The sequence below is a fragment of the Symphalangus syndactylus genome, chromosome 18, assembly GCF_028878055.3.
Source record: "Symphalangus syndactylus isolate Jambi chromosome 18, NHGRI_mSymSyn1-v2.1_pri, whole genome shotgun sequence".
NCBI classification, from domain to species: Eukaryota; Metazoa; Chordata; class Mammalia; order Primates; family Hylobatidae; genus Symphalangus; species Symphalangus syndactylus.
The window spans coordinates 68832920-68858417 of record NC_072440.2 but is presented as its reverse complement, the minus strand read 5'-3'; the positions used below and the strand labels follow the sequence as shown (position 1 = coordinate 68858417).

The 25498-nt window shown below is 52.0% G+C and overlaps 1 protein-coding gene across 11 annotated transcripts in view; it reads left to right on the top strand.

The window, feature by feature from the left end:
- Positions 1-19604, top strand: part of NF2 (NF2, moesin-ezrin-radixin like (MERLIN) tumor suppressor) — a 94427-nt gene extending 74823 nt beyond the window's left edge. For 6 of the 11 annotated variants that reach the window (XM_063623644.1, XM_055253501.2, XM_055253507.2 and 3 more), the window contains 2 exons: positions 2169-2331; positions 15751-19604. In XM_063623644.1, the coding sequence (XP_063479714.1) occupies positions 2169-2331; positions 15751-15801 (214 nt within the window). In that variant the 3' untranslated portion in view covers positions 15802-19604. Of the gene's footprint in view, positions 1-2168; positions 2332-3738; positions 5470-15750 lie in introns of those variants that run through there. The other 5 variants (XM_055253511.2, XM_055253509.2, XM_055253502.2 and 2 more) reach the window with 4 other exon arrangements.
- The last annotated feature ends 5894 nt before the right edge of the window (positions 19605-25498 follow it).

Below are 25498 nucleotides of genomic sequence, written 5' to 3'. Positions count from 1 at the left end.
AATTTATTTCTTGGCCATGTACAGTGGCTCATGCCTGTAATTCCAGCACTTTGGGAGTCCAAGGGGGGCAGATCTCTTGAGCCAGGAGTTCAAGACCAGCCTGGGCAACATGGCGAAACCCCATTTCTACTAAAAATACAAAAATTAGCTGGGTGTGGTAGCACATGCCTGTGGTCCCAGCTACTCGGGAGGCTGAGGTGGGAGGATTGCTTGAGCCTGTGAGGCAGAGGTTGCAATGAGCCCAGATTGCACCACTGCACTCCAGCCCAGGCAACAGAGAGACACCCTGTCTCAAAAAAAAAAAAAAAAGGAAAGAAATTGATTTCTCACAGTTCAGGAGGCTGGGAAGGCCAAGATCAAGGTACGGGCAGAGGTGGAGTCTAGTGAGGGCATTCTTCCTGGTTCATAGTCAGCCCCTTTTTGCTGCATGCTCACCCAGTGGAAGGGATGAGGGGTCTCTCTGGAGTCTCTTTAATAAGGGCACTAGCTGGGTGCGGTGGCTCACGCTTGTAATCCCAGCACTTTGGGAGGCCGAGGCAGGCGGATCACGAGGTCAGGAGATCGAGACCACGGTGAAACCCCGTCTCTACTAAAAATACAAAAAAATTAGCCGGGCGTGGTGGCGGGCGGCTGTAGTCCCAGCTGCTCGGAGAGGCTGAGGCAGGAGAATGGCGTGAACCTGGGAGGCGGAGCTTGCAGTGAGCCGAGATTGCGCCACTGCACTCCAGCCTGGGCGACAGAGCGAGACTCCATCTCAAAAAAAAACAAACAAATAAGGGCACTAATCCCATTCGTGAGGCTCTACCCTCATGACTGCCCAAGGGCCCCACCTCCTGACACTTTTTTTTTTTTGAGACAGAGTCTCGCTCCGTCGCCCAGGCTGGAGTGCAGTGGTGTGATCTCGGCTCACTGTAACCTCCGCCTCCTGGGTTCAAGCGATTCTCCTGCCTCAGCCTCCTGAGTAGCTGGGATCATAGGCGCACGCTGTCACGCCCAGCTAACTTTTGTATTTTTAGTAGAGATGGGGTTTCACTATGTTGGTCAGGCTAGTCTCGAACTCCTGACTCATGATCCGCCCACCTTGGCCTCCCGAAGTGCTGGGATTACAGGCGTGAGCCACTGCACCCAGCCGGCAATTAGGTTTCGACATATGAATTTTGAAGACACGAATATTCAGACCATAGCACTTCTTACCCTTGCACGTATTGGCAGTCTCTGTACTAACCATGGCAATCCCTATGGAGTGTTTTTGGTATTTGTATTGCATGTTTTTTCTGGCCATGCTTTGTAGTTGGACACTTTGTGGGTGGTTTCCAGATTTTCACCATCATAGATGCTGTCACTCAGTGTATCTGTTCTCAGGTGAGGGTGGGGATCTTTTCTTCCTTGCGTTGGGTAAGCTTCTGAGTGAGCTTCTGTCATCTTTAGATGAAGTCTCAGAACAAGTGGGAGTGTGGAGGTAGCCTATCAAAAGAGATCACGTGAAGCTGGACGCTGTGGCTTATGCCTATAATCCCAACCCTTTGAGACCAGGGGTTCAAAGCCAGCCTGGGCAGCATAGCAAGATCCTATCAAAAAAAAAAAAAAAGAGTTTACTTGAATTATTGCTCCAAGAAGGGTTGAGACAAGGAGATTGTTCTGGGTTCCCAGGAAGCTTGTTTCATGTATGGTTTTTTTTTTTTGTACAGAACGAAAAGCTGTCCATGACAGCTGGTATTTGTAGAGCCCCCTATGAGAATTTACCAAGGGCTTTTCTACTCTTTCTTTTTCTTTCCTTTTCTTTCCTTTTTTTTTTTTAAATAGAGACAGGGTCTTGCTATGTTTCCCAAGCTGGTCTCCAACTCCTGGGCTCAAGCAATCCTCCTGCCTCAGCCACCCAAAGTACTGGGATTACAGGCGGAGCCACCGTGCCTGGCCTCCTACACTTTACTTTATTTAATCCTGACTACGGCCCTGTGATCATTATCCCAATTTTAATGATGAGGAAACATTCATAGCACTTAATTGACCAGCCCAAGCTCCCACAGCCTGTGAGTGGCCAAGTAGAGACGTGAACCCCAGGCCTCAAACCCTAGATCGCGCGCCAAGCAGCTTGTGGGCCACAGAGCACCTGAGCCGTGTCTCACTGTCTGCCCAAGCCCTGATGCATGATACCCTCTTGCCGACAGAGTGGAATACATGGAAAAGAGCAAGCATCTGCAGGAGCAGCTCAATGAACTCAAGACAGAAATCGAGGCCTTGAAACTGAAAGAGAGGGAGACGGCTCTGGATATTCTGCACAATGAGAACTCCGACAGGGGTGGCAGCAGCAAGCACAATACCATTAAAAAGGTACCCAGGGTCTCTTTCTTGTATTTTGCTGATCAGGACCATCATTAATGAAATGTGAGGTTGGCATCTGGTTTCCTCAGTAGCCAAGTCACTAGACTATTGGCATCTTTTGTATGTACTTAGTTGAGGAAATTTTTTAACTTATGCCAGAAAGGGAATTTAATCTGCCAATGACTATGAACCCATTGGCTGGCTGGAAGTTGAGCTTGTGTTAAAAGCTCTGATGTAATGAACCCCTGTTACAGGGTGGATTTTGATCCATCATTTAGCAGTAAAGCATAATGCCCTTTTAAGCCAAGGGGTGTTATACCCAGGGAGCTGCCTTACTTTATGAGAAAGCAGAATGAAATGGAGGCTATTGAGAATGGACTTTCCCTCTAGTCTTGTGGTGTCTTTAAGTGACAAGGACTATAAAACCAAACTGAATTTTTAACTTTTTTCATACTTAAAAGGAAGTATCTAGGAGAGAACCTCTTTGTTTTAAAAGAGAAGACTTTATTACGTTGCAAATGGTTTCATGTCTTTCTCTATTGGTATTTTGAGCTTTCAGCATTGTCAAGATTCAGAAGCTAAATTCCATACTAATTATCAGCCCAAGAGCATACCTCTCTCATTTGGGCCAAGCAGAAGGGTCCTCTCTTGCCAAATAGTGCTCTGCTCTTAACTGATAGCCCAGGACCAGGTTAACACCTATAAAATAGGTGTTATTAAGATAAGACTGTCCATTGAGTTTAGGTGATACTGGTAACAGTTAATTTTTTACTCTTTACCTCAGTCTTTAAAATAGGCTTCCAGTTTTACGGACTGTCTCTGTTTCTAGTGGTTAAGCTGTATGTGAAAACTCCAGGGGATGTGTTTCTACCTGCCGTCGTTGTTGGGTACAGTGGGCAGCCCTGACTTCTACCTCTCGACTCCAGTCGCAACTGGCACCGGCTAGAGAATTCCTTTTAATAGTGCAACCTAGAAGGAAAGGCATTTCCACATTCCACATGCTTCTTTCCTCTGGCTTCTGTAATTTACTGGGCTTCCCTTCCAAAACAAAATTATTAAACAGTAAAGGGAGTTCAAGGGAGGCCTCAGCCATTAAGGAAAGAGGTAAAACGATGGCTGAGCCAGTGAGCCAGTCAGCCCTTAAATGAACTGCCTCAGACACCCCATCTCACCCCTTACCCCCAGCCTTGTCGTCTGGGTTCCAGGAACAGTCTCACCATTTCCACCGCTGCTGCAATAAGCAGGGCCCTCAGCCACAGAAACCTGCAGTGTGAAAGCTGGAGAGACCCCGTTCCAAGCCATTAAAACAAACAAAATCACTCAGGCCTATCCAAGCATTTTGCAGATGGCACTTATGGCATTGTTGATATCACAGGGTATGTTTTTGTTTTTCTTCATTTTATTTTGCTGGTTTAGCCTCAAGCCCAAGGCAGAAGACCTATCTGCATTTGAGCCCTCAAAGTAGGTTGTTCCCAGGTACTTTCTATGTGGTGATGGTATTGCCCTCTGTGATACTAACCCGTGCATGAGCTTGCCTGTCTCTGTCCTCGGGCCACACTGAGCCCTTATGAGGGCAGGTGGTGCCTGGGTACTGGCCGCAGCATGCTTTGAGTCTAAAAGCAGGCACCCACCCTGTGGAGCCAGACCAGCCTCCAGGGCCCCAGAAGACTGCCTTGTTCCGAAGAGCATGTCATGGGGCTGTAGGACCGGCCATTCTTCCCATCTCGTGTCATTGTTGGGCTGGGAAAGGTTATGGCTTCTTGTCCAGTCAGGTGTGTCTAAAAGTCCTTTGTCTTGGTGGCATACTCCTAGCATGGAAATGGGGTCAATCTGGGCATTTTTGAGACTGGTGTCTTTAACTCGAGATCAAGACGTTTTATGCGGTGACAGCCTCTCAAGACCCATGGTCACACCTGGCAGCTTCTGGTCGTGGGGCGAAAGGGTTGCTTGTGCTGGCTCATTTTCCTTTAGAGCTTTCCCTTTCTGTACACATCCCTTTTCTTTTCAAATAAAACAAACCCAGAGCACAGGGTCTGATATGTGAGTCCACGGGGAGTGGACTCTCTGTTCATCTGTGCTCAGCCGCTTCTGCTTCAGCTTCCTCTCCACAGGCTGAGCAGAGATGTGGTCAGAGTGAACTCACATTGGAACAGTACAGTCACGGCACCCCGGAGAGGAGTGGTCACTGGTTGCTGAGTGAATTAACTGAATGTTTGCTGCTTTTCTCCTGCAACAATTAATTATTCTTCCAGCATGCCTAGGCAGTGGAGAGAATGTATTTTGCCCAATAATAAAATGACATCCTGCCTCTACTTCTCACCTAATCCCCAGTAGTACTCATGCCAACAAGCCCCACACCACCCGACAGCAGCATAGGATGTGTCCCTTTGGAGTCTTCCCCGCAGTTTCTGCTCATAGAGTAGAATAAGCTCATTGGAACCTTTCTACCAAAAAGAGATCTGGCATAAGATAGATCCTACTTGTGGTCATTATCCCATCAAGAGAGGTCAGCTGTTAAAGTCCCTGACAGATCTTATTAAAAGGTACACTTGAGCTGTCAGTGGTTCCAAGAATCCATGACATGAACCCTGTTTTGTATGTGACACTTTCATTTATCGGGCTCCTGTTTCTTCAGCTTTCATACCCATGTTGGCATTGATACCCTGATACAGAACAGTCCGTGCTCTGAGCAGGGCAGTTATGGCCAGCATTGTCATGGGCAGGCCAGCTGATGGCACCCAGAGCAGCCAGGTGGACCCACCTTGGTTTACTGAACTTTTTGTAACCACGGGGGCAAGCAGAAAACCCCGCTGCGTTTCAGCCAGTGCTGCCAGGTGTTCCCTCCATGGGAAGGTGCTGCTCAACCCGAATGTGATTTCCTCTTTCTTCTTTCTATAATGATGCAGAATGCTGAAATTCTTCAGGGTCCTGATTTTGACTGTCATTTCTCGCTGAGCTTTTACTGCAGACAAAAGAAGTTTCATTTTTGGTTAAATTTGCACTGCTCCTAGGACATACATGGATGCATTTATTTATTCATCCATTTTAATGTCTTGATGTGAACTTGTTTTTAAAGCAGGCTACCAGGCAATTAATCAAACACTTGGGTTAATCAAGGGTTAATAAAAGCAGAGACTTGATGTTTAATAGGACAGGCATTCTCTCAGCATCACTAGATTAAATAATGCTGCACTATTAAATTTTGCTGCACATGAAGTTCAGTGCATGTTCCATTTTCTAGACTTTGGCAGTGCCTGTGGTCAGTGACCGGGACTGATGAACAGCCACATGCCTGCACTAGGGTGGCTCTGGGGTGGTGCATGCTGCAGTCTGGCTGGCACAAGCCTAGCTGAAGAGAAGTACTGCTTTAGGCTTGGATGTGGGGATACCTAGATGTCAAGGGCAGAACTCCATCTAGAATGCCTGGGGATGAGATGCAAAAGCTGATAGTGAATGGAACAGTTTCCAGTGTCCAAAAGCTCGCTAATCTGGGATCAAACCAGCCTGCGTTGATGTTAGTTTTGTTTTGTTTTGAGACACGGTCTCACTCTGTCACCCAGGCTGGTACGTTCTCGGCTCACTGCAACCTCCACCTCACAGGCTCAAGTGATCCTCCTGCCTCAGCCTCCCAAGTAGCTAAGACTAGGGGTACTAGCTACCACCTCAACTAATTTTTGTATTTTTTGTAGAGATGGGGTTTCGCCATGTTGCCCAGGCTGGTCTCGAACTCCTAAGCTAACCAATCTGCCCACCTCGGCCTCCCAGAGTGCTGGGATTATAAAAGTGAGCCACCGTGCCTGGCCTGTTTTGTTTTTAATAAGGTTTTTTTGTTTTTTTTTATTGGTTTGAGACAGGATCTCACTCTGTCAACCACGTTGGTGACAGCCTCGACCTCCTGGGCTCAAGCGATCCTCCCACCTCAGCCTCCCAAATAGCTGGGACTACAGGCATTTGCCACCACGCTTGACTGATTTTTTTTTTTTTTTTTTTTTTTTTTTTTGAGACGGAGTCTTTCTCTGTCCCCCAGGCTGGAGTGCAGTGGCGCGATCTCGGCTCACCACAACCTCCACCTCCTGGGTTCACGCCATTCTCCTGCCTCAGCCTCCCGAGTAGCTGGGACCACAGGCGCCCGCCAACACGCCCGGCTAATTTTTTGTATTTTTTAGTAGAGACGGGGTTTCACTGTGTTAGCCAGGATGGTCTCGATCTCCTGACCTCGTGATCCACCCGCCTCGGCCTCCCAAAGTGCTGGGATTACAGGCTTGAGCCACCGCGCCCGGCTTGACTGATTTTTTTATTTTTATTTTTGTAAAGATGGGTTTCGCCATGTTGTCCAGGCTGGTCTCGAACTCCTGAGCTCAAGTGATGTTCCCGCCACAGCCTCCCAAAATGCTGGAATTACAGACATGAGCCATCTTGCCCGGCCATTGTATTTGTCCTCGTTTTCAGTACTCTTCTGCCTCACTGAGAGGTCTCAGAGTCTGCTGTGTGGTTTCAGCAGTACCCATAGGGGCTGTGTAACATTGAAGCTGATTCAAGGAGTTTGCCCTTAGGTTACCAGGGGTTACCGCATTCCCTCAGGAATGCTGAGCGGCCATCCAGTCTGATTAACCGAGGTTCCTACTTCTCTGCCACTTCCTTTCTCTATAATTCTTACTCGCTCTCTCTCTCTTTTTTTTAATTATACTTTAAGTTCTAGGGTACATGTGCACAACGTGCAGGTTTGTTACATATGTATATATGCAGCCGTAAAAAAGGATGAATTCTTACTCTCTCTTGAGGCACAATGTCCTCACCTGCAAAAGGTGAATAAAAATAGTCTTTGCCCCCAGGACTGTTGTGAGGAATAAATAAGAGAATGTGCGTGAAATACTCAGTGCACAGTCAGAGCTCAGTAAGGGGTGAAAACTCTGAAAAGGGAAAATCTGCTTGTGATCCTGCAGCAAAGGGCGAAGGACGGCATGTGGGCCACACCGCCGCATCTAAGTACACAGCTTGTACTGGGCATATTCATTCATTGTATTAATTGCTACGTGGCTGGAAGTAAAAACTTTTAAAAAGCCATAATTGCCTGGGCACAGTGGCTCATGCCTGTAATCCCAGCACGTTGGAAGGCCGAGGCAGGTGAATCACCTGAGGTCAGGAGTTCGAGACCAGCCTGACCAACATGGAGAAACCCCGTCTCTACAAAAAATACAAAATTTGCCGGGTGTGGTGGCCCATGCCTGTAAACCCAGCTACTTGGGAGGCTGAGGCAGGAGAATTGCTTGAACCTGGGAGGTGGGGGTTGCGGTGAGCCAAGATCGTGCCATTGCACTCCATCCTGGGCAACAAGAGAAAGATTGTCTCATAAATAAATGAATAAATAAATAGCCATAATCAACTTCCCTGGTTCCTTGTAATATTTCACTTAGATTTGCAAGGGTATATTTTTCTCCTCTTGCTAATCTTAACTTCCTGTATTTCCATTTTTCCCAATTGATGATCAGTACAACTAGTTTGGCATTTGCATCTGAGTCAGAGCAGTGCTATCAATCAAAAGCCGCCCTGCGGAACCTGGAATTGTTTCATTCTCAGCGGGAGCGAAACGTGTCCTGGCATCTGAGCCTTCTGAGTGAGGGGACTGAGTCTGGCAGTCAGGCTGGGGTTGGGGGACACAGGATGCCTTGAGCCTGGCTTTCGTGCCTTCAGAGCCACAGTGCCAATGATGGGAGTGGTGGCTTGGTGTGGCGTAACTGTACCACCACACCTTGAAGGTAAAATGCAGTCCTGGAATATATACATTCAGGGTCTTTCTTTCATCGCTTCTCAAGAGTGGGGTTTCAGTCTCCCGATCCTGAGCTGGTCTGAGTGCCAGCAAACAAAGTCATCACTTTTGTGCCCGTGGTCTCCCAAGGAGCACAGGATTTCCACGGAAATTGATGGATGAGAAATCATGGGGGTGGTGGAGCTTAGAAAGCTTATTTCATTAGTAAATGGTTTGAACCGTCAAGGTCCAACTGTGATTTCCACTGATGGAGGAACAGGAAGAAGAGGAGCCTTGACATTTATCTCAAGCGCCAGCAGCTTCTCTTGGATCAGGAAGACATAAAAGTCCAATGTCATCTTCAATTTGTGCGGGCTCCCCTTGGAGTTGCAGAGCCGGTGAAGTGAAGTAGAACAGTTAAAAAAACACCTGGGGAAGTCATAAATCACAGAGAGAGATTGCATACGAGGGAAAGGCGTCTCCCGCAATTAAAACAAGCGGCCAGAGCCTCCCTGGCGACCTCTGGTCTGCATTGCCAGCCCTGAAGATGGCTGCTAAACTACTTAAGTTTAATAGGTAGTTAATATAGCCAACCCTCCTTATGACCCCAGTGGGCTGAATGGCTCTGCTTGCTTTAGGAACTGGGTGTTGTATAGTAGAGCATCTTGGCTTGACATAAAAGGTAGCATACTGGCTCCCCAGCCCCGAACCTTCCCTGCTGGAGCAACGCAGGGGTGAGAGGGGGAAGGAAAGAAAAAGGAGTGGGGTGGGGAGCAAGGATTAACAGGGAGCAGTAGCAGCACCAGATGTGGGCATAGCACACTGGGAAGAAATTGCAGAGGTGATCTGAACTCTTCCTCTCCGCTTCCTGGCTCTGTGGAAGCCCAGGGAAGGCATTAAGAACTGCAGGCTGCTCTTAGTGCTCCTCCTGGATGGGACACCTTGGGCTCATCCCTGAAGGCCACTCCTACCACTCTCACACACTGAATTCCTGGTGTCTCGTAACTGTTGAGAGCTTAGTTTTCTTGCTTGTTTCTGGTAGCTCTAGATAGAAGAATGTATCGGCCTCTTTTCTAAAAGTCAACAAGCCAATCCTGTTCTTGGTTAAGACACTTTACCCGGTCAAGCAGTTGTTCTTTGAGAGCTGTTGAACAGCCTACGAACCTGCCTTGCCTGCCTAGGTATTTTACGACCATTTGGAAGTGTCTGAGGATATTACCAGGCCTTATTTGAGGCAGTAAAACACCCCATTTGGCCCCTCGGCACTGAAGATGTGTTTCAGTGCAGCTCTCCTCGGCACCGGATTTGTTGCTGTAACAGTGGGAGGGAAGAGCCGGATGCAAACTCATTCTGCGAGCTGGAGGTTCTGCTCTCATGATCCTTGCCATGATTTCTCTTTTGATGTTGGCAATTTTAAAATGACATCAGTCTATCTGGACCTTTTTCCTAAGGCTCTTGCTCAGACCACTCAGTAGATAGCCGCCACCTGCCCAGTGAGGTGAATCAGGCCCATTAGGCCATTTGTCAGGGGAAGGAACAGAGGAGCAGTGGAGGGCCCCACCGGCCCGTGCCACAGGGCAGCCTGCAAAGCAGGTAGACAGGTTTTCAGGCAGCTTTTGCTGCTTTGGGTCCCTCAGGGATTAATACACAAAAAGGGCCCCTCTGGTATTCAGTGGCAGATATCTCTTGAGAGTAGATAAAGTCACTAATACCAAATTGGATTTGTTCATTGGGGTGGACTTGCCGTTTCATTCCACGTCTGTGTAGGATAAGTGTGTGGATAGCGCTCCCACTGTGCACATCGCCAGATGGCATTTGGGTGCAAGCTGTCCCTAGCCAGACTGCAGAAAAGCTTGATCTGGGCCGGACACGGTGGCTTATGCCTGTAATCCCAGTATTTTGGGAGGCCAAGGCGGGCGGATCACGAAGTCAAGAGATCGAGACCATCCTGGCCAACATGGTGAAACCCCATCTCTACTAAAAATACAAAAATTAGCTGGGCGTGGTGGCATGTGCCTGTAGTCCCAGCTACTCAGGAGGCTGAGGCAGGAGAATCGCTTGAACCCAGGAGGCAGAGTCTGCAGTGAGCCGAGATCACGCCACTGCAGTCCAGCCTGGCAACGGAGTGAGACTCCGTCTCAAAAAAAAAAAAGAAAAGAAAAGCTTGATCTGGCCACTTAGTACAGCCATCCCCCTTCACTGGCCCTTCCTCTTTGCTCATTAGGAAGGGGGAAGGTTTCCCACACCCCAAACCAAAGATTCTTTTGGAATTTGCCACTACTGGATTCGGCTATCACCTTTCTGCTCCGAGTCTGCTTTCTCCCTGTGGATCCGGTGCCAGAGGATCTGCACGTCCTTTTGTGTCTACACCCTCCCCCGCTCCTTCGTTTTCAATATGTAGTAGTGGAGAGGAAGTGTAACATGATTTTAGGGCTCACATTTCAATTCCACTGCATTTTTATGGGACAAGCAGAGACCCACCGCCCGGAGTTATTAGGTTAGTATCTAAAATGGGTTCAGCGCTGTGAGTCTTATTGTTTAAAATGAATGAGATGGTCCCCTTCTGCCTTTGTCCTCCCTTGGGATGAGTGGATTGAGGCAAGGCCCCCAGAGACGAGTTGAAGGAATCCTGGTGCTCTGATTAGTTTTGTTCCCCAGCTTAATTGTACAGCTTCCTTTCTCTCACCACTGATAGCCGAAGTGGCTCTGTGTCTCCCCCAGCCTTCCCTTGCTTTAGGAACAAGATGATCACAATGCAGCTTTGTGAATCAATTTTCTCTCTGTGCTGATGAAAGTGTAATTCATTCTTAATCAAGCAGCCTTGCTGCTGCAGGCTCTGTGCCGGAATACATTTAGTTACCCTCCCATCACTTTGGGAAACGATCCCCCAAAAGGGCTTTTAGAGGAGAGCTGGAAGGAGAGTTGGCTGTGTGCCTCGTGCTGTGGTTTTCCAGCAGGGGGCACTGTCAGGAACGATGCTGGTGGAGACTTTGTAGCTGGAAGCCTTCCGCTGCTGGCAGGGCAGCAGGAGAATGTCACAGGTGCCTTCCAGGCTTGCTTTCTCCAGACCCTGGGGCCATTTCTCAGAAGTACCTTAATGGGCCACCCAAAATCCTCAGGTAGCAGTGAGGAGGAACAGTTGAAGATGCAGATTGCATGCCTGGGTTAGAGAGTGCCGGCTGGGTACCAGGTTCTTTTAGCCAGCCTCCTCTGTCTTTTTAAGTAGACAGATGTGTCTCCTGAATCTGAACTTGTTTAGATTGGGTGGATGTGTCTGTTTTTGTCACACCACACAATTTGGGGAGCGTAAGGAGGCCCAGCTCTGCCAGAATGGAACTCTCCTAAGTTCTCCCCTGCCCTCTCACAGGCTGCTGGCTGTCACAAACAGCTGGCAGTTTTATGGACAAGTGGGCAGAGGAAAAGGGACTCTGCCGGGGCTGAGTCTCGATGTTGGGCAGGAAGTAAAAGCCAGGCCCCAACAAGTGGATCAGAGGGGGGATGTGAAGATGAATAGTCAGATAGCAATAAAGCCTCATAGATCTGCCCCAGAGAAAGAAAAGGAAGTTCGTCTCAGAATGGAATTGGATTAGTGACAGACTTGAGCAGCCGGTTCAGTCGAGAGAGAACTTAATTCCTCCTGTGTTATTCACACGGCTGATTCTAATCAGATGTGAAGAGACAGCTGGAGGAGAGCAGCGGGTCAGCCCATGCCTGGTGCGGAGGCTTCATGTTCTTGTAGGCATCTTCAGGGAACTGGCAGGAGCGCTTTGGGTTGGAGACTCTGAGCAGGGCCCTTGGGTTTATAGCCTGCCCAAGGAGCTGGGCCCGGCTGTGGGACTCCCATGGTTGGACCTTGTCTAGATTCAGTGAAAGTTTTGAAGGACAGTGCGTGGCAGACGTCACTGGTCATGTTCACCAGAGCCTGGCCCACTTGTCTTCAGAAGGATTCAAAGGCAGTTGACCAGACTTGGCAGGTCCCAGACTGGTGCAGCCACTGTCCTCGAGACCCTGATTGTACACCCTGAGGTGCTTCTGCTTCATTACCTGCTGAAATTTGGAGACGTCTTCTTCCTGGATAACCTTCAAGATACTCATTGTGCATGCGAGGAATTCCCCGCCCTCCTGGGGGGACACCACTCCCCAGGCAGGCAAGGTTGGGCAAGGGGAGGGCTGTTGCTGGATTGCCAAAGGGAGCATGGACATTTTTGTTTGGAATTCAGGGTGGGGATGGGACTCACCAGAGTGGCTTCAGTGCTCAACTCACAGTGCAACATAGGACAAGGTGAAGGCCTTCTTGGGAGGCCTCTTCTGGCTCTAGCAAGCAGGTGTTGCTAGGCAGTGTAGAGAGACCCAGGCTGGTCGCTGAGCAGGAAGATGTACCTGACACTGGTGGGCCCGCACACCTTAGGGTATGAGAGCGTCGCAGGGGAACCAGGAAACTTGTTAGCTGGTTTTCATGTGTTTAAAAAGAAGACTCGGAGGCAGAGTTTATTTTATCAAGGGCTAGCTTTTTGCCATTTCTTCTGAGCTTTTGTCTTTTCCTTTATGAATACTTCCTGCCTATGAGTGTACTGTAAATGTGACAGCCAGTGAGCTTTCTAGAAGCAGCAGATGGTGAAAGATCCACAGGTGAGGAGCCTGCCCACTGGAGGGGCGAGACAGTGCCCAGGCAGGGTGCGCAGGTGGCAGAGCTGTTCGCATGCCCCGCGGGGTGGCTTCCCAAGCTGTCTGTAGAAAAACTGCCCGAGGGCAAATGGCTCCCCTGAGCTTCTACCTGCAGGAAAAAAGCCCAAGGGCTCTCCTCCTCTCACTGCCTGCCTTCCTCACCTGCTAGGAGGAGGGCATTGTGGTGTCTGAGATAAAGGATATCCCCAAGGTGGAAGCAGAGCCATGGGGGTGGCTGGGAGGGCCACTCCAGCAGCAGGGAGGAGCATTGTGCAGTACATTCTGACTCCGGGGCTCCTGTGGGGATTGGAACCCATAGGAATTGCACAGTGAGGGTAAGGGTGGGGTGGCAGCAGCCAGGTCTGTCTAAGGGGCAAGCAGCAGTGGCCGAAGGCTCCCAGGGCCCTGGGGCAGCAGCCCTTGCTGACCAGTGCAGCCAGGTCGTGGCTGCCTCCAGCTGGTGGGTCTGCCTTTCCCTCTGACTGCCTCAGTGCCTTCTGGAAGACTGTGGCTGTCTCTCCTGCCCAGTGGCTGTGGTGCCTTCCTACTTCTGTGTGGGCAGACTGATTTCCTTCTCTACCTTTACTTGTGGCTGAGGCGAAGCTCCTGCTCTTGCAAGATAAGAGGTGGGGCTGAGGCGCTGCAGTGCAGCTGGGGTGGGGTTCGGGAAGCAGCCTGCCCACCCCAGAGCACTCTGCATCCTAATAAGCACATGCTCGAGTCACTGGAATCTGGTGCTGCTGGCACTGCCAAAACCCTCCCCTAGCACCTCGAGGGGACAGCCAGCATGCTCCTCGAGTGGAGGATCCAGGAATTCTTGGAGCCAACATTGCACAAATGGGCAGGAACCTCTCAAGGCCCCCACAGCCTGGGCTCCCTGCCTGGGGAAGTGGCCTGGCTTCATGGGGGCATCACTTGGCCCGCCTGGTAGGCATGGAGGCCAGTGCCATACGTGACCTTGCTGTTGCCTGCACCCCTTCCTAATGAGCACTCTGCTCCCCGCTGGAAGGAGAGGAGCCAGGGCTGGGGAGGGGAGAAACGTGATGCTGCTATTAGCAATAACAGCTGCCGAGTTCCCACCATGCGCCAGGCGCAGTGCTGAGCGCATCACACGCGGTTCCCAATTCCTCTGCCTGTCACCCCACGAGGAAGGGGCTGCCATCATGCTCGCTTCACGGTGAGGAACTGAGGCCAGAGGGGAGCAAGTGACCTGCCCAGGTTCACACAGCTGGTCAGTGGCCCAGCTGGGCCTTGCACCAGGCAGCTGACTGTGCCTGTGTCTGGCTCAAAGTGGCTGTTCTTTTCAGAAACCTGAGCGGAGACACTGGGCTCACATGCTTTCATTTAAACCCTCTCCCATTTTTGCCCCAGTAGTTATCTGGCAGCTAAATCTCTTCCTCCTTTCTTCCCCAGTGACCATTCTGGTTCCCATCATCACAGGGCACATAACTCCTGGCCCTTCTCCTCTGATTACATTTAGGGAGAAGCCCATCCTGACGCCGCTGCCTTCTAGAGGGAGTTCCATTTAGGCAAAAAAGCGCTCTCCATTCCCATCAGAACCGGGCTTTCCAAAGGGCTCTGAAATTGGTTCCGCTGAAGAAAGCAGCTGAGCTGCCTCCCCACATTCCGCTTGGTAGTCGGGAACTTCAAGGCCAAAACATTTGGCAGGATTTAAAGAGTCGCTCTCAAGCTGTCTCATTCCGAGCACAGTAATGCTGTCTGTCTTCTGATGGTGAAGTGGTCGATTTGGAGTCTCCCTCCCCTGCCCTTTATGGAGCTGCCAGTAGTACTGAGGACTCTTCACATGCAGATTCGAGGGGTCGAGAGAATGGGCCAGACCATCTTGCCTGCCCCATGGCAACCTCCAGAGGAAAGAGGCTCAGAGAGGTCAAGGGTGTCCACAGTGAGCTGCTGATGGCAGAGAGTGAGCTCTCGGACCTTCTCAGCCCCGTGTGGAGCTCTTGCCTCTCCCGCGCACCTCAGTTTAGTTATCATCATAGCGCACGTCCTGGTCGCTTAACAAACATTGAGCTCCTGATCGGCACATAGCACTAAGCCAGATATTTGAGGGATATGAAGATGAATGGTACGGACTCCCTCCCCTCCACCCCCGCACTCCTGTGGGAAGTCCCGGAGCTGGAAATGGAACACAGTCACATCCAAGGCATTGATTTCAGGAGTCAGCAGAGAGCAGGGAATAGGGAGAGTGCTGGCTCCAGATGCTTCTGTCCAGGGAGATGGTGGGAAGTGGCCCAGAGTCAGGGGCTTAGGAGGTTGCAAACTTCACCATGCCAAGAGCTCGGTCCCTGATCCACCCCATCCCCTTCCACATCTCCCTGACTGTCCTTTACATTTGCTGGGCAGAGTGCCGCCTGTGTGCACCAGCCCTCCCTGCCTGCACCAGCCACACCGAGAAAGCTGTTGCCTCCAGCTCATGGAGAGAAACACCTTCTCAGCTGCCACATCATGAGCAAGTTTGCTTCGGGACCACCTGGGAAACCAGGAGTAGAAGGAGTAAACTCTTCCTCATCTGCTACAGGCCTGCCTTGCCTAAGGCCACGTCACCTTACCCCAGCCATGTTGCCAGGGCATGAGGACCAAGATGCTTGCCCTGCCAAGCCTGGAGGGGATGAGCAGCCTCAGCTGGCGCCGCCACAGACAGCACACCACAGAGGTGGCTCAGGGACCTTGGTAGATGGGAATGTAAGAATCTATTAAAATAGGCAGGGATCTCCGGTCCTCTGTCAAGAGGCAATGCTGATGGCTTTTTCCTGCTGGCGTGCCTCTGCCCACCAGCCTTCCCCTTACACATCCTCATTTGTCACCTCCTAATTTGAATTACTGGGCAAATCTGGCCGCTTATTTGGGACTGACAGCCAACTTCTTGAGCGTCTATTTGAACAACCTTCCCTTTTGCTCCCAACCACCTTTGAGGTGAGTCCAAGTGGCAGGACAGGACCCTGTGTGATAGAGCGGAGGTCTCATGCCCTCTCAACTTCTTCTCTGCTTTCTTACAGCTCACCTTGCAGAGTGCCAAGTCCCGAGTGGCCTTCTTTGAAGAGCTCTAGCAGGTGACCCAGCCACCCCAGGACCTGCCACTTCTCCTGCTCCCGGGACCACGGGATGGACCAGATACCAAGAGAGCCATCCATAGGGAGCTGGCTGGGGATTTCGTGGGAGCTCCAGAACTTTCCCCAGCTGAGTAAAGAGCCCAGCCCCTCTTATGTGCAATTGCCTTGAACTACGACCCTGTAGAGATTTCTCTCATGGTGTTCTAGTTATCTGACCTGAGTCTTTGTTTTAAGAAGTATTTGTCTTCCTTTGTCTAATGTGGGATTCCTGACTCCCTTCCACCAAGGCACTCTGGTGTATGTGTGTCTTGCACTCCAGAGCTGACCTCCACCGCCCAGCCTGGGAAGTCATTGTAGGGAGTGATATACTGAAGCCCTGAGAGGCCAGTGCCATCATCCCCACCCCGCCCAGGGTTCCGGAACATTCATTCCCCAACGTGTGAGGACCTGGCATGCAGCGAAGGAGCCCAGCCCGGCGGATCCCAGGCCCAGCACGCCTGCCGTCTTCTCATCATCAGGGAGCCTGCCCAGAGCTCGTGACGAGCAAGTGCTGGGTCCCCGCCAGGCACCCCGAGGTGGTGCTCTGGCTGGCAGCTGGTGGGGAATAGGCAGGGCAGCTGTGGCTGGGGAGAGACTTTAGGCAGAAGCTGTGATGCAGGCTGACTGCCAGCCGAGGGGCTGGGTAGTGCCGTGCGGGAGCTGATGGTACAGGGCACTCACTGTCCCCCTCCGGCCACCCTAGACCAGGGTCTGAGAGGCAGGCAGGAGCCACTCACATCTTCCCCATTGCCCGACGCCCATAGACTCTCCTTCCTGTGTGGGGCTGGGGCACTCCCTGGTCGTACTGTAGTCAGCACCCGTAACCCGGCTATGACCAGGGATCCGTAAGCCCTGTGGCTCTACAGGTGCTGCTTCTCACTGGCCCAGACTCCGAGCTCCACTGGCCCAGTCTGCGTGGCCCATCTGCTTCACCTTCCCTCCCAGCCACGTGCCAGTGGCCACAGGCCACTTCCCAACCCACTGTTGTACCCAGGCCTCACTGCCTCACTTTGCTCTTGCCCTTGTCCCTCTTCGGGCCCTGAATTTTCTGTTCCCTGAGGGCCAGCCAGGGTCCTTTGTGCCCTTCCCAGCACAGGCTCGGTGCAGGTGTCCACTCACAGGTGGCGCTCACCTAGGCTGTCACAGGACCCACCTCCATGCCAGGCAACAGAGGGCCACAGAACCACCCCCACGGCTCACTCCTTGGTCTGGGGCCACCTTCTTGCCCTTTCTTTTTTTTTTTCTTCTTTTTTTTTTTGAGATGAAGTCTCTCTCTGTCACCCAGGTGGGAGTGTGGTGGCACAATCTCGGCTCACTGCAACCTCCACCTCCTGTGTTCAAGCAATTCTCCTGCCTCAGCCTCCCAAGTAACTGGGACTACAGGCATGCACCACCACACTTGGCTAATGTTTTGTATTTTTCATAGGGACGGGGTTTTGCCATGTTAGCTAGGCTGGTCTCAAACTCACACCTGGGATTATAGGCGTGAGCCACCGCACCCAGCCCCTGCTTGCCCTTTTCTCCGTGGCCGATGCTGCTGTGGCCAGCCAGGGCCCTTGAGATCCTTCCGGTTTGGCTGTTATGCAAAGCAGGTGATTTGTCTTAATCAGATAAAAGATGGAGGCTATGGGGGCCTCGAGATTTTTGAAGAGCAGAGGTGGTCTCTGGCAATTCCATCTGGTTTTGAGAAACTTAGCAGCTCACAGAGCACAGAGATCCTGCCTTCTTCCACTATCAAGCTGAATGGGGTTGGGCTGCTCGGCAACTTCTTGGGTCACCTTGCCCCAAGGAAACCAGCCTTGGGTGCCACCCAGCCACTTAGGGTCTACAGGGTGGGACTCCAGACCTAGAGCATAAGTGTGGATGCTGTGGCCCTGTGTCTTCCTAGTGTGACCCAGCCAGGAGCGGAAGCTTCAGGCGTGTGTAAGGTGAGGTCTGGCTCTGCCTCCTCAGTTTTTTTTTTTCCTGTGTTTTTTTTTTTTTTTTTTTTTTTTGAGATGGAGTCTCGCTCTGTCACCCAGGCTGGAGTGCAGTGTCACGATCTCAGCTCACTGCAACCTCTGCCTCCCAGGTACAAGAGATTCTCCTGCCTCACCCTCCCGAGTAGCTGGGACTACAGGCGTGTGCCAGCAAGCCTGGCTAATTTTTGTTTTTTTAGTAGAGATGGGGTTTCACCATGTTAGCCAGACTGGTCTGGAACTCCTGACCTCAGGTGATCCGCCCGCCCCGGCTTCCCAAAGTTCTGGGATTATAGGCGTGAGCCACCATGCCTGGTCTCTTCTCAGTCTTGAAGCCCATCCCTGGATTTCCACCGGGAGTTACTTTCCTCCTGACCTGTAGATTTGTTCTTTAACAATGGCTGCAGGCGGGAGCATATGGTGGTTTATAAAAACGCTGTAGGGCTTTGTTTCCTTCTTTAACTGCCGTGTGTACTTCTGAAGTCTGGGAAGTGCCAAGCCACAGCCTCAAGGGAGCTGGCTGGTGGTTTGAGCTGTGGCAGAAGCACTTGGGGCTCCAGGGAGCAGGCTGGGAATTGCAGGACGTTGCTCAGCTAGGAGCACTTCCCCCTCCTTGAGGCAGGAATACCAAGGTGTCTCCCCACAGATGGAGAAGGTGGAGAGGAGGATGGGCCTCAGGAGCGTCTCAAGCCCCAGTAGCAGGAGAAAGAAAGAGATGCCTGGTTTTCAGAGACTGGTTCCTGTGGCTGGGATGACTGCATCCTTTTTTTTTGGGGGGGGTGGGTGGGAGATGGAGTTTTTGCTCTTGCTGCCTAGGCTGGAGTGCAATGGCGTGATCTCAGCTCACTGCAACCTCTGCCTCCCAGGTTCAAGCAATTCTCCTGCCTCAGCCTCCCAAGTAGCTGGGATTACAGGCACGCACCTCCACGTCTGGCTAATTTTGTATTTTTAGTAGAGACGGGGTTTCTCCATGTTGGTCAGGCTGGTCTCGAACTCCCAACCTCAGGTGATCTGCCCACCTTGGCCTCCCAAAGTGCTAGGATTACAGGCATGAGCCACCGCGCTTGGCCAGACTGTGTCCTTTTTAAGCGAGCATTTTAGGGCCTGGGAGCTTGTCAAGGAAGTCTCAAGCCCATAGAGCGGCATCCTGGCCACGGTGATTTCATTACGAGCCCTTCTGCTGGCTCTCAGGCAGAAGCCCAACGGCACCGGGACCATTCATGAGGTCACTGCCCAGCTCATGATGTCCGCGAGGCTGCCCCGTTGGCCGGTAGCCGTGTGCAGCTGTGCGGCACAGACGGCTTCGTTCATCCTGATCAAGGCCCCACCTCAGCCACAGCAGTCCCCCCGACCTGTGTTGTCCACCCTGTTATTCATGTACCTGCCAGGCCCTGCTAGACAGCACCCCGTGGCATTACATAACACTTCATGAGTGGCTGTGTCTTGTAATTTTGGGGACAGGTTTCTCTCTTTCCCTCTCTTTTTTGTTTTTTTCAAAAGCCCAGAGACTGACAACCAGCTGCAGTGTCTAAGTGTTCCTCACTGACAGGGTGGGGCGTCACCGCCCCTGGAGGGAGCAGCCTTGGCAGGGAGACAGCCTGTCCCAGTGACCCTGGGCCCAAGCCAGCCCCTCCAGGGCTTTCAGGGAAGCGCCATCCATTTTCAAAGATGTCAAACGTCACTTCTTCCTGTAGGGCCCAAGTCCTGCCTCCTGTCAGGGCCAGACCATGGAAGGCTATTTTCTATTCTGGGGAACGATTGTAATTTAAATGATTGTTTTAATAAAAATTCTAAGCTGGAAAATACTTGCCTTGGGCTTCCTCAGTTTGCCTGTTGCTCAGGCCATTGAGGCGTCAAGAACGCGGCTGGGTGGTGGGGCCGTCTTGCGGTTCTGTGGAGAAACAAGCCCTCTGCTGTCCCTCACTGCTTAGGCCTTCACCTCTGGCCCCTTGTCTTTGGTGGCAAAAGAATCACCTCCTTCCACAGCACCCCTAATGACACCTTCGCCGGGGAACTCCCTCCCTCTTCCTGGCGGCACTTGGGGTGGTGGCTAGGGCCCTGCATGGCGTCCCAGCACTCAATTTCCTCTCTGTGGTCTCTGCCGATCCGTGATTTCAGACCAGAGAACTAGGGAGCTGGGCTGGGTGATCCAGACATTTCTGCTTTCGGTATTCCGGGCTCTGGGGGTGCATGCAAAGCCCCTGGGGCCCAGGCACTGTCTGCAGAGTAAATGAGGCGCAGCCACTGTCAGGGCTATGCGACATTTGCACTTGAAGTTGGAAATCACCACTGCAGAGCTTATGGTTTGGGTTTTGCTTCTGTTTTCTTAAGCAACAAAAGTCCTTTATTAAGACCAAAACTTCTATAGGATAACTCTGTCCCAAAGCACTGCAGCCCCAGTCGGAGATTCAGACAGCACAGTGTGGCTGCCAGGACTTCTAAGGGACCCACTCGACACACTTGTCAGGACATACTTCACGTTTCCATTGCACAAGCCGGTGAGGAAAACAGCCTATCAAAATACACAAGGTCTTTCCAAAATGTTTGAGTTATACATAACTTGTTTTTTTTTTTTTAGAAAGATGTTTGAAGTGGATAAACTAAAGAATGTGAAAAGTTTTTTTTTTTTTTTTTTTGAGACAAAGTCTCACTGTGTCACCCAGGCTGGAGTGCAGTGGCCTGATCTCAGGTCACTGCAACCTCTACCTCCCCAGTTCAAGTGATTCTGCTGCCTCAGCCTCCCAAGTAGCTGGGATTACAGGCACACGACACCACGCCCAGCTATATTTTTGTATTTTTAGTAGAGACGGGGTTTCACCATATTGGTCAGGCTGGTCTCGAACCCCTGACCTCAAGCAGTCTGCCTGCCTCGGCCTCCCAAAGTGCTGGGATTATAGGTGCGAGCCACCATGCCCGGCAAGAATATGAAAAGTTTTAACAGTTTGTTGTTAGCTTTGAATATATAGAATTGGTCAACCTGGGCCACACAGAGAGACCCCATGTCTACAGAAAAATTTAAAAATTAGCCAGGTGTGGTGGCTGCACCTGTAGGCCCAGCTTTTTGGGAGGCTGAGGTGGGAAGATCACTTAAACCTGGGAGTGTGAGGCTGTAGTGAGCCAAGATCATGTCACTGCGCTCCAGCCTGGGTAACAGCAAGACTGTCTCAAAAAAATAAAAATAAAAAAATAAGTGACAGAGTGAGACCATCTCAAAAAAAGAATGGTAACTAATTAGACTTTTTATTAGATGAATAATATAAACTCATTTCTCAAATGTAGATTGTTATTTTTAGTAATTGGAAGCAGTTTGATTTCCTATTTAGTCTAAGCCAAAGAAAGCACTTTGAAAAATATTGGTCATTTAAAGCCGTCCAGGCAATATTTTTACCTAACCTTTCTATTAAAGACAACCTGACCCCCCTCCACCAAAATAGTAAATGTGACCTCACTGAGGTCAGAGGTCCCCACTAAGTAGAGTTAGAATTACTAATACCAGAGTTCCAATGACTGATTCTAATGGTATTTTGGTATCGAGGAGATCAGTTGAATTCTTTGCTGTTTTTTCTAGTCTGTAGTGACCCTGCTGTAAATGCAAAGCGGGGGCCAGACCTCAGTGCTTCACTGTGGCATTTGCCGCCAGTCCCATCGGAGCCCCAAGTGGCTCATTCTGGCCTCCCTGCTAGCACTTCATTCTTTGCCTTTGATCCTCGCCTGAGTGGGGAGTGCCTGGCAGCTGTTCCCCAGGGCTGCCTACCCCAGAAGCCTTCATGTGGCAGAGAGGATAAGGAGCCACCCACATATAATGAAGAGTTGGCAGTGAAACTCTGGGGGGAAGGTATTGGCAAGAAGACTGCTGTGACTGTATCTAATCCAATTTCTTAGCCGTCTGGGGAAGAGAAAGTCGGGCACCCGCATGTTCTCGGTCTCCTTTTCAGACAGCCCGGGCAGCGTCATCTCCAGCAGAGAGAGGCCAAGGGCTCCTCTCCCCCTCCCCTGCCAGGCCGTGTGGGGCTCCCTGGCAGCCTGTCATTACTGCATTACGGCAGGATCCTAGCCGCAGCCCCAGCTCCAGTAGGGAGACCGCAGCTCGCTTCCAGAGAGATGGCTCTGGACCTCTGCGCCGTGATGGGAGCACCTGGGGAAAATTACAGGGCCGTTAATCTGCCCAGCAAGGACTCGAGCTGACTCGGAGAGGAACCCCCGCCGTGTCCTCTCCTGGTTTCCACTTGATGCCCATTTCTCACCAAGTTGGTGGCCCCAGAATAGCACCTGGCATTTTGCCTCTGAGCTGAAATCAAAACTTCTCCTGAAGGGCTCTGCAGTTGGAGCAGCCAGAGGCACCTCGCCCCTCCCCTAAGCCACACTCACCCAGGGCAGAGGTGGAGGGCACCTGGCTCTTCCTTCCCGACAAGGGCCAGACCTTCCACCCGCTGTGAAGACAGTTGACAGTGAGGCCTCTGGGTACCCGGGGGATGTTGTCAGGATAACGTGAAGAACAGGAACAAAATGCACTCAGGTTTCTAAGAAAAGGGGCGTGGACCTGTCGCAGTGTTACCGTAACTTACAAGTAATAGATGCAGCTGGCCTGAAGAAAGGTGAAATCTCTACTATTAGCTGCAGGGGGAGCTGGGGAAACGGCACAGTTGAGAGGCTAAGAGCCCTCCCTGCCTCAGAACACAGACAAACCTGGGCTCCTGCTCGGCCACTGACCAGCCATGTGGGCCTAGGTAAATTGCCAAGTCTGCTGGGCACTGCAGTTTCTTCATCTGTAAAATGGGAATTTTATAGGGTTTTGTGGGGATTACGAATGCCCAGAAAGCTCCAAGCACCTTGCCTAGATGTGCATCACCACTCGGTACATGGTGGCTTTTTTTCTGAATACTTCTTTTGGGGGCAGAGGGCAGGAGGAAGCAGAGAAAAGAGCCATAGTGACTCAAGGGATGTCACAGCTCAGAGGGATCAGGCCCACTCACAGCTCCCCTGTGGCCTCCATCCCCTCCACCTGCACCCTGAGCTTAATGAGCCTGCAGCTGGTCTGTTTGTCCAAGCCCATGTTTGCCCAGTGCCAGCTGCAAAGCCCGGGAAATGATAGATAACTCCTGGTTGGAGCTGCCTGCGAAGGATGTTCTCATTTTGTCCCATTAATACTCGCTGCTCAGGTCAATAATTGACTGGAGGCTCAGGGTGGGAGAGAACCAGGTGGGCCACACTGTGCACATGAGCTCTTCCCTGAGCCTGTGAGTACCTGGGCTGTAAAAACCCAACTGCAGACGCCAGGGAGGCACAGGAGTGACCTAATTTTCTCTTATCAGGCATAAGGAAGAAGTCCCGTGGAGCCTTGCCCATTTCCAATATAAATAATGTCATTCCCCGTCTGCCTGTTCAGGGAGGAAGGGGCAGCCTTTGATCTGAAGGAATTAAGTCGGTAAACAAAGCAAAGAAGGCTGCTGAGGTGTCCCAGGCAGGCACCTGCTGTGCCATTTACCCTGAGAGAGAGAGAGAGGAGTTAAATTTGGACGAGTGGAGTGGACCGACAGGGACAGCCCAGCCTCAGGCCGGTCCTCCCCGGATCTCTGAAGTCTCCCTTTATCCCCAGCTGAGCCAGGCAGCGCCTCCCCAGGAACCCTGGCACACCCCTGCTGTGGCGAGCTGCGCATGGTGTCTCCACCCTCCCCAGCAGGGGCCCTCCTCGAGCCCTGGGGATTTTCAGCAGAGGATAATTCCCAGGGAATATATCTGAGAAAGTCAAGTGCTCTGGGATGAGCAGATTAGCCTGGAGCCCGGGGCTGGAGAGGAGCTCCACTCTGGGAGGACGGGGCCTTGTCTGTCCCAGCAGAAGGCAGCGCAAGGGTCCAGCCTGAGCTTCAGGCCAGCTGGCTGTAGGCTCTGATCCCCTGCAGCTCTCCGCCTGTTGCTGTGTGGCCTTGAGTAAGTCCCTTCCACTCTCTGGGCTTCCGTGCCTTGGCTATAGAAGGTCAGGTTTGGACCAGCAGAACTCAAGGCTGCCTTAGGTTCCAACTCCACAGACTGGTCCCCCAAGGTCCTGCAAGGCCATGTCAAGCCAGCTTCACCTTCCAAGGAGCCAAAATGGGAGTGACTGGCCCAGGATCCCACAGGAGTGGCTATGGCTACGGCCATGGCCGGGAGCTGGAGTGGAACCAGGTGCCCTGCAGGGACCCCAGCCTGGGGCCTGTGTTAGAGCTCCCACCACATCCCTCCTTTTCTCTTGGACCTACGATCCTCTGGCACAAATTCAGGAGGGGCCACCGTGCTGCCAGCTGCCGAGCTCAAGTGAAAGGCAGCAGGCGCCAGGGTGGGGGTTGGCACGGCCACTCTGGGCTTTCCTCTTGAGCAACCAGGCCCAGTGCCTGTCAGCCCGGGTGGCAGAGGGGGATGGCAGGAGCCGCAGCGTCGGCTGGACCTGCTGTGACAGTTGCTCTGCCCTGAAACCCATGGGACCTCCCTTCTTTGCCCACGCCTGCATTCTTCCCCCTCCTCACCCCCCAGCCTTCCGCTCCCAGCCCGAGTTCCTGAGTTTCTCAGGCTGAATCTATTAAGTCCTTCATATTAACTAGCAAAGGGGGAAACAACCCTCTTTCATCTTAACTGGAGTGAATTTGCATTAACACCTGGGGAGTTCTGTTTGCCTTGAGAAGGCGCATTGCTATTCTGAGCCACACATGCTGTGGGGTTAGTGCAGTATCCTATTCTTTTATTAATACGGCTTTCCTCTCCTCCCTCCTCTTTTCCTATGGAAGGGGGAGAGCGGCTGGGGATGCCAGGGCTCCCCACATCACGTAGGAAGGGCCCCTGGGAATGCCAAGATGGGAGAGCAGCTCCCAGCTGGGGCAGATTCTTCCCCTCAGAAGGCGGTGGGGGCAGCTCCCAGCCCCAGTCCAGAGTCCCCTCCCTGCTGTGTCCAGTGCATGCTGTGTGTAGGGTGGAGAACCCCGCAAGGCAGGGCTCAGGGATACACCCCACCCTCAGGAGCTCCTCAGGGCAGGGAATGTATGGGGAGGGGGAAACCAGGGGGCCAGGAGCTGTGGATACTCAACGATGACCTCCACTGGGCTTAGGGGCCCTGCGAGGTCTCTCCCCCATTGTTACAGGGGAGCCTGACTTTGTGGCTGCCGCGTGTTTGCCCCAAGCGTGCCGCTCCTGACTCTCTGGTGACAGGACTGGTATTAGCCACCTTCGGTCCTGTCCAGGCTGGAGCACATGGATGCAATTTAGGATGCTCGAGAGTGCCTGGGAAATGCTGAGTCTAGGGTGGGGTGGGTTGCGCAAACCTTGGTTTTCAGGACTCAGACCTGGAGATCAAGATCAAGATTCTAGAAAGACAGAAGTTTAAGGCAGGGGAGAGAACAGTGAAGAGTGAAAGCCTCCCCAGGACCCCTCCCCTATAGATGGGCTGCCCCTGCCTCAAGTCTTTCAGGAGGCCCAGCTCCTACCCTGAGGCCAGACCTGACATGGATAAAAGCCCCCTCTCCCTCCCTCCAGCTCCCCAGGAGAGACAGAGGAAAAGCAGCAGCCCCTGGAGCACCCTCCCCTCCCCTCCCACCTTCTGACCACCCCACCACCCTCCCCTCCCCTCACCCCCACCTCCTGACCACCCCGCTACCCTCCCCCCACCCCCCTCAGCCCCCAGCTCCTGACCACCTCACCACCCTCCCCTTCCCTCCCTCCCACCTCCTGAC